The sequence below is a fragment of the Zeus faber genome (assembly GCF_960531495.2).
Source record: "Zeus faber genome assembly, chromosome: 8".
NCBI classification, from domain to species: Eukaryota; Metazoa; Chordata; class Actinopteri; order Zeiformes; family Zeidae; genus Zeus; species Zeus faber.
Window position 1 is genome coordinate 9,096,952 of NC_137195.1, and position 9,778 is coordinate 9,106,729.

Genomic DNA, 9,778 nt, shown 5'->3' on the forward strand with positions numbered 1-9,778 from the left:
TTATCTCTGTGATTTTATTATTTATTTTTTTAAATCTGATTTTAGCTTTTTTTATTCGTCTTTTCTTTGATATAATGTATTTTATGGCTTACGTAAAGCACTTGGAATCGCCCATGTGTATGAAATGTGCAATACAAATAAACCAGTCTAGCCTTGCTGCAAAAACATTGAGTAAAATGTTGTGGATGAATTAGCCATTGGGATTTTAAAATGAATGTATGGGCCATGTTAACAATATTCTGCAGTAGGTGGTAGGTGGACCGGATGTGGCCCCCGGGCCCATGGTTTGACACCCCTGTCTAAATGCACTACCCCCTTGGGTGCAAATGAGATGTCAGGACCATAGAAAGTCAACTAAAACTAAAACATTACTCAAGTCACATACTTGCACAACAAATATCCTGAGTGTACCATCAAAGAAACAATTGGTATTGTTTTAGTGATTCTGCAAGGCGAGGGAAGGCCAGGTCCATACTTAAATCTGATGTCGGGGGAAGTTGTCTAAACACGTCACACAGGTCTTGCTTGAGTAACTGCGCAAACACGGGGAACAATGGGGGCGGGGCTTGTGGCCTGACGTCACACGGTTGTTCCTGAGGCTTTCTGCTCTCCGCTGTCTGCCAAAAAGACACTTCAAATGACTTGCTTTTCGCTTATGTATTTATTTACTATAATTATATATTCGTATAATTTAATTCATCGTTTTTGTTATTGTTTTTTTATATTGCTGTGTGTTTTAGTTGAATTCTTACTATTACTATTGTAATTTTAGGACATGGTTATCATTGTAGATTTATTAAGGTAGTGATTGGCCTGATATAATTTCTGAATTATTTTATAAGGGACTTTATAAATGACTATTAGTGGTTATTTATTTTCGGGTCCGATGTTGTTTGTATGATTTCCATGTAAAATAGAGAAATCAATTAATTAATACATTAATTAACGAACGAATTGCTTAATCAATTAATTAATTGATTAATTAAATAATTAATAAACAAATAAATGGATATACATTAAAAAAAAAAATATATATATATATATAATGAATAAAAAACATAAAATAAATAAAATAAATACATCTCTGCTCTGATTGGCTGCTCCCCACCGGGTAGGCGGGTCCTCCATAATCAATGAGCTGGTCGGACAGCCAATCAGAGGGCTCATGCTAATGACGGCTCTTTAAACGGCGAGGAGCGGCGACGTGAAGCGATTCTTCTCCGGAGCTGATCGCAGGCACTACGCAGCTCCAGCTCCAGCTCCAGCTCCAGCTCCAGCTCCAGCGCCAGCTCCAGCACCAACACCAACACCAACCCCAGCACCGGCACCGGCACCGGCGGCGGCGGCGGCGGCAGCAGCAGCAGCAGCAGCAGCAGCAGCAGCACGGACTAATCCTCAGATCATCATCAGCTCCGCCATCTCCATCATCATCATCTCCATCATCATCATCTAATTCATCTATTCGCGTCTATTATTGTAGGATTATCAAGTTGAGAGGCGGGACCGAGCTGCATCACCGGGGAAACGGTTGAATACTTTTCGCGGTGTTTTCCGAGTTTATTTTTTTATTTATTTTTTATTTTTTATTTTTGGGAGAGATGTCTTGCGACGCCGTGGCGGACCGGACTCGGTTCTGCGTGCTGTCGTGGGATCAGGTGCGGCGCTTGGACTCCATTCTCGGGGACGCGATTCCCATCCACGGCCGTGGAAACTTCCCCACTCTGTCCGTGCAGCCCCGGCAGATCGTTCAGGTAAAAGGCACAATCCGAAGGGACATCATCTGCGGAGTTTACAATATTTTCTATTAAAAAGAGTATTATATCATGGAGCAGCGGTTCTCGACGCGGGGTCCGGGTACCCCCAGAGGTTTCCAGGGGGTCCCCATCAAAGTGATTGCCGTCATCTCCTGTACGAGACGTCAGCACCGTTAGAGAATGTATAATAATGAGTGTTTTAATCACTATTTCACTTTATTATCTCTGTGACTGTATTCCAGACAGGTATGGATGGGATTTGGGACTAAAATCAATAAAATCCTCTCAGATTTAGGATTCCAGAGATCTTATCAAATGGGGTCCATGCCTTGGGTCCTTGATAAGGGAAAAAAAAAGTTTTACTTGATTAATGAACTAAAAATGAACTAACTAGTAAATGAACTTTTTTGAAAAGTGCAATTCCAATGTGACACTAGGTTTACAACAGTGTAGCCATATAGTTATTAATTTGTCCTGAACTTGGTGGTTCAAATTAAAAAAAATAATGATGATGAAGAACTGTTGATGAATTTGTCTGCGGCACATAATTCGAAGTTTTGGAAAAGAGCGCAAACCACCAGCACCAGGGCTAGATCCATTAACCGAGTCTTATTAAACCAGGGCTTCTCAACTTTTGATCCGCGACCCCCTATGGGACATTGAAGGAAATGCAGCTGGTTTGCAGCAGGAAAAAAAAGTGTGTGTGTGCTTGCGCGTGCGTGCGCGCGCGTGTGTTTTATGAAACACAAATTATATTTACTCACTTACTATTTAGTGTTTCATGGAATTTGTGTGCAATTCAAATACGGTGTCACCTTTTTTTTTTTTTTTTTGAGAATGATATATTGTCACGGTCACAGTTTCCTTCGTGCAAGGCCCTAAATCATCCAGGATGCGAACAGCGCACACTTGTGGTTTCGGAAAGATGAATGCCTTCATTGAGGAGCAGGGAGGGGGAAAAACAACATATCATTTTGTTTAGCTCAAATGACTCCTCTGCCAAAAAGATTAACATTTTCTTGTGCATATATGGGCCTATGCTCCTGTGGGAACACACACACACACACACACATATGCATATACACGCACAGACACGAACAGACAGACACTACTCCACAGTTAAGGTATGAAGTTGAGTACTGTCCCAACTTTGTAATAGAGATAAACAGTGTGTTACAACCGCAGAAAGAACATTTAAAAAGACGAATCTTGACATATATTGAATCAATTTCACATTCAACACATTTTTCCACCTAAAATCCACCTGTTGGAGGAGGATCCTAGGTGGGATTACCCTCTGCCCCTAATTACTTCACATCCCTGAGCTATTTCCCGGTTATTGTGATAAAGTGTAAGGCTCCTTGTGGTTTAAAGGCCAATAAAATAAACCTGTAAACTTTGCCTCAGATGAGTTTCGGAGAGCACACAGATCTCTGGCAGCTCTGCCATATCAGCTGTCCCTTCTGGGATAAGTGACCTTAATACCTCGTGAAATTGGAATTTGAACTGAATAAAGACTTTTTTCTTTTTTGAATCGCTCCACGTTTGCATCCGTTGCGGAGTTCTCCCATTGCCACACTGGGGAATCGGGGTTTCGCTCCTGCACGCGTCCTTAGCCGAGGTGTTTGGACGCATTTTGTTTGTCTCAGGCCTGACCCAATGCATAAGCTATATAAATAGTCGGCTTGTTATCTGATCACCATGAGACACAGTTAACTACCCTCTGACACTAATCTGTGTGTGCTTGCGCGTGTGTGTGTGCGTGTGTGTGCGTGCGGGCGTGTGTGTGTGTGTGTGTGTGTGTGCTGGGATTGGAGTCTGTAGCCGACTGTAGCTTTAATCAGGTGTGTATTCAACATTTTTACCAGAGTCGTACCGGCCGAAGGCTTAAACTTTCCTTCCAGTAGATCCAGGTGTTCGCTCCGGCCATAATAATGTTAATCTTTCAAAATAGCCCTCTATGGCCTACACTGACAACACTGAAACTCAAGCCAGCCCTCACTGTTGTGTCATCGCACCTAGTCCTGTGGTTTGGTTGACTAAAGACTTCCAAATGTCCCGACGACGGTGGATTTTTTTTGTGGCCCAATTAGCCCAGTGGATTGAGATTTAACTGAACTGTCATCCCGCCTGAGGCGAGTGCAGACGGGTAGGCAGCGTCCCATCTTTGATGTCTCTCTCTGAGGGCTCCGACATACTTTCCTAGTGTGCTCGCTCGCAGCCCTGTCTCCATGCCAGCTCCGCGCAGCCCTGCCCAGCGCCGGATCCCACAATGCCCGGAGTGTCAGGCTTCGGACATGCACTTTGCACGGGAGTGTGTTAAAGCGCAGAGCCGGGCAGGTTTTTTTGTTTTTTTGTTTTTTCCCCCCCTCCTAGGAGATGATTGACCTCGGAGACTTTGAGCTTTCGCCCTCTGTCTCTTTGTCTCCGTCGCGGCGCAGAAGCGTGAATCTCGACTCGGTTCTCTGATATCCGACCAGGGCCGACCGGGTCCAGCCCGTCAGAGGGCCTCGTCCGCGCTAAGCCGGGGTTTATCCTCGCCAGAAAGGGAGGTTTTTGTTTTTTTTCCCGAAAACGCTCTCAAAAGTGGATCTTTTTTTTGAAAACACCGGTTTCACGTTTCAGTGCGGACGGGGGAGAACGAAGCTTTTGTTAAACGGTGACAATGCCAATGACCTATCGTTGTCATGTGATCTGGGTTGTACATATTCGATAGTTCTCGCTGCTCACTACTTGAATTGCTTGTTTAGAGTTAAATACAGCTTTAGGCGTCCTAGGTGGCCGCCCATCTCGCCTATGGGAAGGGCCGGCCCTGAGAAACAATGTCCCTTGCCTCACTCAACGTACGACATACTAATAGAGAAAATAAGTCTATTTAAATGGATACGATGTCCTTTGTGTGCTTTTCAGTATCACTCAGCATACATTTTTTTTAAATAAAAAGCACTCTTTATGTTATGCTGTTTTAAGATTTACAAGAGGAGTGACGGTACAGCGTAATAACGGCCAGATCAGCGTGACAGGGACTAGGGATCAATGTCGTCAGATAGGAGGCCCTGTGTGATGGAATACCGTCCAGTGTCTTACGGGTGTGGAATGGGGCCTGACGCGGCAAATGGCGGTGGGTTCCTTTGAGCACAGTGGAAAAACTGCCCCTCTGGTTGTGGGGGAAGTACTGTGGTGGTGGAGTTGCAGAATATCGAGGTCGAAACATCGCTCGCCTCAGTGGTGCAAAACCGTCTCAAATTGGACGTCGACCTCAATGTCAACCGTTTCCATGCACCAAGGAACGAACGGTCGAGGGGAGCCACCGCAAATCTGCTCACCCAGCTCCAGGCGCAGGAGAACAACTCTGTAGTGGCAACTCCTTTGCCGGAGTCCACCGCTTTGATGCGAATCGCCTTCAGTTTTGCGTTGATAATAGCTTTCATTATAACTTCCTTTGGGTGTGTATATTCCTTGCCCATTGCATCCGCTTTCTCAGCCGATGATGGATATTGCTCCTTGAAACAGTTCCAAGATTTCACCATAAATATTTGTTTTGCGCCGACACTCTCTCAGCGCTCTCGGCAGTTCTGGCAACCTTATTGTCATAGTAACTTTAAGCCGTAATTCAACTTTGTCATCTGTAAAAACTAAAGTCAGTTATTTTCACAGGATTCTTTGTTTGTTTTGTGACATTTTAACAATTCACAATTACGTCGGTACCGTGACCGGCGCAGTCAAAAATTACGGCGCAAACCGTACTTGGCGGAGCGATACAATGAGGTATTAACCGCAGGTCTTTTTTGAAAGCGCTGGTGGAAACGCTGGTGCGGACGGAAATCTTTAGGCAAAAAATTGCTGTTTTCAGATTTACCCCTGGCGTAGTGTGGACATGGCCTGAGCCACTGAAATGCAAATTGTCCTTGAGTGCTCCCCTGCCTACGCTGTGCCTGGACCCCTTCTGTTCCATTCAGATTTAGGCTGATTGTGACCTTTGTGAGCAGCGATATTGATCTCGCCTACACAAACCATTGATTTTTCTTTTTCTAGGACCATGTGGCTTATTAGGTAATATCCCAAGAGTTTTCAGGTTTCAATGGGTTTTTTTCTCTTTGCATAGACTGGATTGGATTTCAAAAGTTCCCCATGAAGTCATGCGTTTCTTTAGGTTTTAAATTTAATTCTTGAATGACTGACGCGCTGCACCTGTGTCTTCTCCCCCTGTAGGTTGTGCGGGCGCGGCTGGAGGAGAGAGGCGTGTGCATCAAGGACGTGCGGCTAAACGGCTCGGCCGCCAGCTATGTGCTCCACCAGGACACGGGGCTCGGCTACAAAGACCTCGACCTGATCTTTGGCGTGTCGCTGAAGGACGACCAGGCCTTCCGCCTCGTCAAGGACGTCGTGCTGGACTGCCTATTTGACTTTTTGCCAGCCGGGGTTTCTAAGGAGCGCATCTCGGCGCTGACCCTCAAAGAGGCCTACGTACAGAAACTGGTGAAAGTCTGCAACGACACGGACCGCTGGAGCCTGATCTCGCTGTCCAACAACACGGGCAAGAACGTGGAGCTGAAGTTTGTAGACTCTTTGAGGCGGCAGTTTGAGTTCAGCGTGGACTCCTTCCAGATATGCTTGGATTCGCTGCTTTTGTTCGACCGCTGCTCAGAGACGCCGATGTCCGAGAGCTTCCACCCCACCGTGCTCGGGGAGAGCGTGTACGGCGACTTCAAGGAGGCCATGGACCACCTGTGCCACAGGACCATAGCCACGCGGAGCCCTGAGGAAATCCGGGGCGGCGGGCTGCTGAAGTACTGCCACCTGCTTGTGCGGGGGTTCAGGCCGGCCTCGGAGCCGGACATGAAGCACATGCAGCGCTACATGTGCTCGCGCTTCTTCATTGACTTTTCCGACATCTGCGAGCAGCAGAGGAAGCTGGAGGCCTACCTCCAGAACCACTTTGCCGGCATGGAGCACAAGCGCTACGAGTGCCTGATGACTCTGCACCACGTGGTGAACGAGAGCACCGTGTGTCTGATGGGCCACGAGCGGCGCCAGACGCTCAACCTCATCTCCATGCTGGCACTGAAGGTGCTGGCGGAGCAGAACGCCATCCCGAACATTACTAACGTCACGTGCTATTACCAGCCGGCCCCCTACGTGCAGGACATCAACTTCAGTAATTATTACGTAGCGCACGTCCAGCCGCCTCTGGTACCAACATGCACTAACTCATACCAGACATGGCTGCCTTGCAACTGAACCACCGTGAGCTGGACGTGGCCTCCGCCTTCCTCCCGCCCGCGGGGATGAGAGAAGGTCTAGCCGGGTTGCAGCGTAACTCCTTAATCTGTTGAGACGAACGCGTGTGAAGAACTGCAAATGGGGAAGGAAAAAAAAAAAAAAAAAAAAGATGTTTTTGCCAAATGTGACTATACTCAAACAATCTTGTACTGCTGTGCATTTGATATGAGTGGGCGCGTTTGTATTCCTCACTTTTTTGTCTCTCGTCAAATGTTTCTAAAATTGCTGGGTCATTTCTCTGATGTATTGATGACGTCCTATTTAAGTGAAGAGATCTTTATCGTCTTGACGTCAAATAAGAGAGAAGAAAATACATTTTTGAGGAGGCACGCCTTGCAGCCGGTGGTGCTGTCATCGCGGAACATTGGCTGCGCTACTCTTTATTTTTGTATTACAGGACCAAAGATGTATCTCACTGCTGTCACAGATGAAAGAAAAACCTTGTATCTCCAAGTGCTGGCTCCTTTCAAAAATGAAGAAAAAAACAAAAAACAAAAGGGGATATCTGACACAATGCAGAATGAATGCTTGTAGTTTTGAATTGTTCCAAGAATTTCTGATGTAGCGGGACTTGAACGGGTTTCATGGGCCTCCAAAGTTTCTGTGCATTTTTCGGGTTGAATGCCATTGTGAAAATCGCCTTGGACTTACAAGGTTTTCTTCCTGTCATTGTGATTTGCGAAGCGTTCAGAAGGCGAAGGCTGCTGTGATTCCAAGTGCCTAAAACGAAAACGTGGAATGTTCTGAACCCCTCTGTAATTTTGAGCACTGTGCTTTGATAAGAGATTGTTTGTTTGTTTGTTTTTTTTGTTTTTTTTCTAGAAATTCTCAAAAATCTCTCTTTTTGTCGCAGAGGAATTCATTTCTGTGACGTTAAAACAAAAATTAAAAGAACAAAATCCCATTCCTTGTATTGTGGTCATTTCTCATACAGTTGATATCGTATTTTCATTGTTTATTTCTTTTAGCCATCACGTTTTGAGTTTTTAGATGTGAAAACGACACGGTGTGTGCACTGTGCATGTCATGCATGTACTGGTGGCTGGTTGGGTGGATTGGTGAGTGGGTGGGGTGTCGCCTATCTTATTTTTTGCACATTTAATTTGACGATGACAATCATTTCCATGAACTAGTCCAATTGCGATGCATATAGTGTCGGCTGGAGTGAGTTGCATTTCTGAAGGTCGAGGATCCATTACAATCTGAGGACACGAACCATAAGGAGGCTTTTCCAAAGTACAATGGCTTCTCTCTCTGCTCTGATACTGAATCTTCTAACAAAGACTGGCCTGTTCTCCCACCCATGTTGCCAATGGAAACTTAACGCTGTTTGCTTTAAAAAAAACAAAAAAAACAAACATTTGTGTCTTTTTTTTTTTGTTTTGTTTTGTTTGTTTGTTTCTTGAGTCTTGAGCCTCCTTCTCTGCCATCGGCATAGCAAGAATTAGAAATTGCGTGTTAAAGGCGGATAGCACCGGACGTGATTCGGATCAAACCCATGGCGTTGGACTCCCCTAAAAAGGTCGGAGCGATCCTGTATGTTTTGGGTTTTTCACAATGCAATAAACCATGACAATGTCAATACAGTAGTTTATTACAACACAACAGGTCAATCACTTTCCAAATATATAAATTCTCTCCGGTGCCAGAAAGGGATTTGGTGCTTATTTGCTTTTAAGATAAAAAAAAAAAAAGTAAATAAGGTTCATTCGTCGTTTAAGGCCAAGGGTGTTGGCGGTTGGTGTCAACTCATCAGCTTACACAACACTTTTCACCTTTTCTTGAACACAATTCATTCGATCGTGGCGAAAGTTCACTGCCTCTTGGAATCACTGGGTGTACCAGTGAAGGGGTCTTGTGTAAATAATTTCACATTTTGCATTTGCAGAGTACTATGAGTGCAAAATTTGTAAAGCTTCACAGTAGAAATCAGAATCAGAGCCCACTCATTTCCCACGTTGTTTTTTACGGGCTTGACACAAACTGCCAGATGCCAAATTGCAACAGCATCTATTGCCATTATCTGCCGACTGGACTGTAGACTTGTCAACACAATATGATATAGATAACAAAATCTTGAGTGTTTTGGCATTTGATGTTTTTTCTGCAAGTGGGCACATCGGGAATCGCTTGTCGCTGCTTGAAAGCTTCCAAGCTTCCAAGCTTCCAAGCTTTGATCTGTCGCGGCCGCTAGCTCCTGGCATCGTGTCCCGAATGTCGCTCTGCCATGTGCCGAGCCCCGGTTGTGCTTATGGGGCCTTTCTGGCCGCTTCTGCAAAGGGACATCTGAAGCGGAAAACCTTTAGCCTGTGCATGGATTTTGAACATTTTGAGGGGGGATGAGGGCGAGATCAAAAGGTATTTATTTGTCTAGTTATGGTTGAAACCCTCAAAGATTGTATTTATTCAGTATGATAACATTCTCATAGACTGAAAAGAAAACAAAAAAAAAAAGATAGAATATTCGGGAGATGAAATTTGGGCGGTCGTGCAACTTAGGTGAGCAGTGTGTGTGTGGGCTGAGGTTTAGTGTGTCTGTGGGAGGGCGAGCATGATGACAGGACAGATGCAAAGTAATGACAGAGATTAAACGCTTTCTGGCCACAGCCCGTATCAAATTTATCCCAGTCTGGAACTTGTGCCATTACCTCGGCTGAAAAAGGGGGTTTATTCAACCCAAGGGAGCGATTACAGCTCACTACTACCACTGATTACCTCTGGGAAGTGACTTTCTTGGTGTC

The 9,778-nt window shown here is 45.2% G+C and overlaps 1 protein-coding gene across 1 annotated transcript; it reads left to right on the forward strand.

The window, feature by feature from the left end:
• The first annotated feature begins 1,447 nt into the window (after positions 1-1,447).
• tent5ba (terminal nucleotidyltransferase 5ba) lies at positions 1,448-7,941 on the forward strand. Its single transcript, XM_080005048.1, has 2 exons — positions 1,448-1,751; positions 5,967-7,941. The coding sequence occupies exons 1-2, from the start codon at positions 1,599-1,601 to the stop codon at positions 6,993-6,995; spliced, it is 1,182 nt and encodes a 393-aa protein (XP_079861174.1). The 5' UTR covers positions 1,448-1,598; the 3' UTR covers positions 6,996-7,941.
• Positions 7,942-9,778: the final 1,837 nt, after the last annotated feature.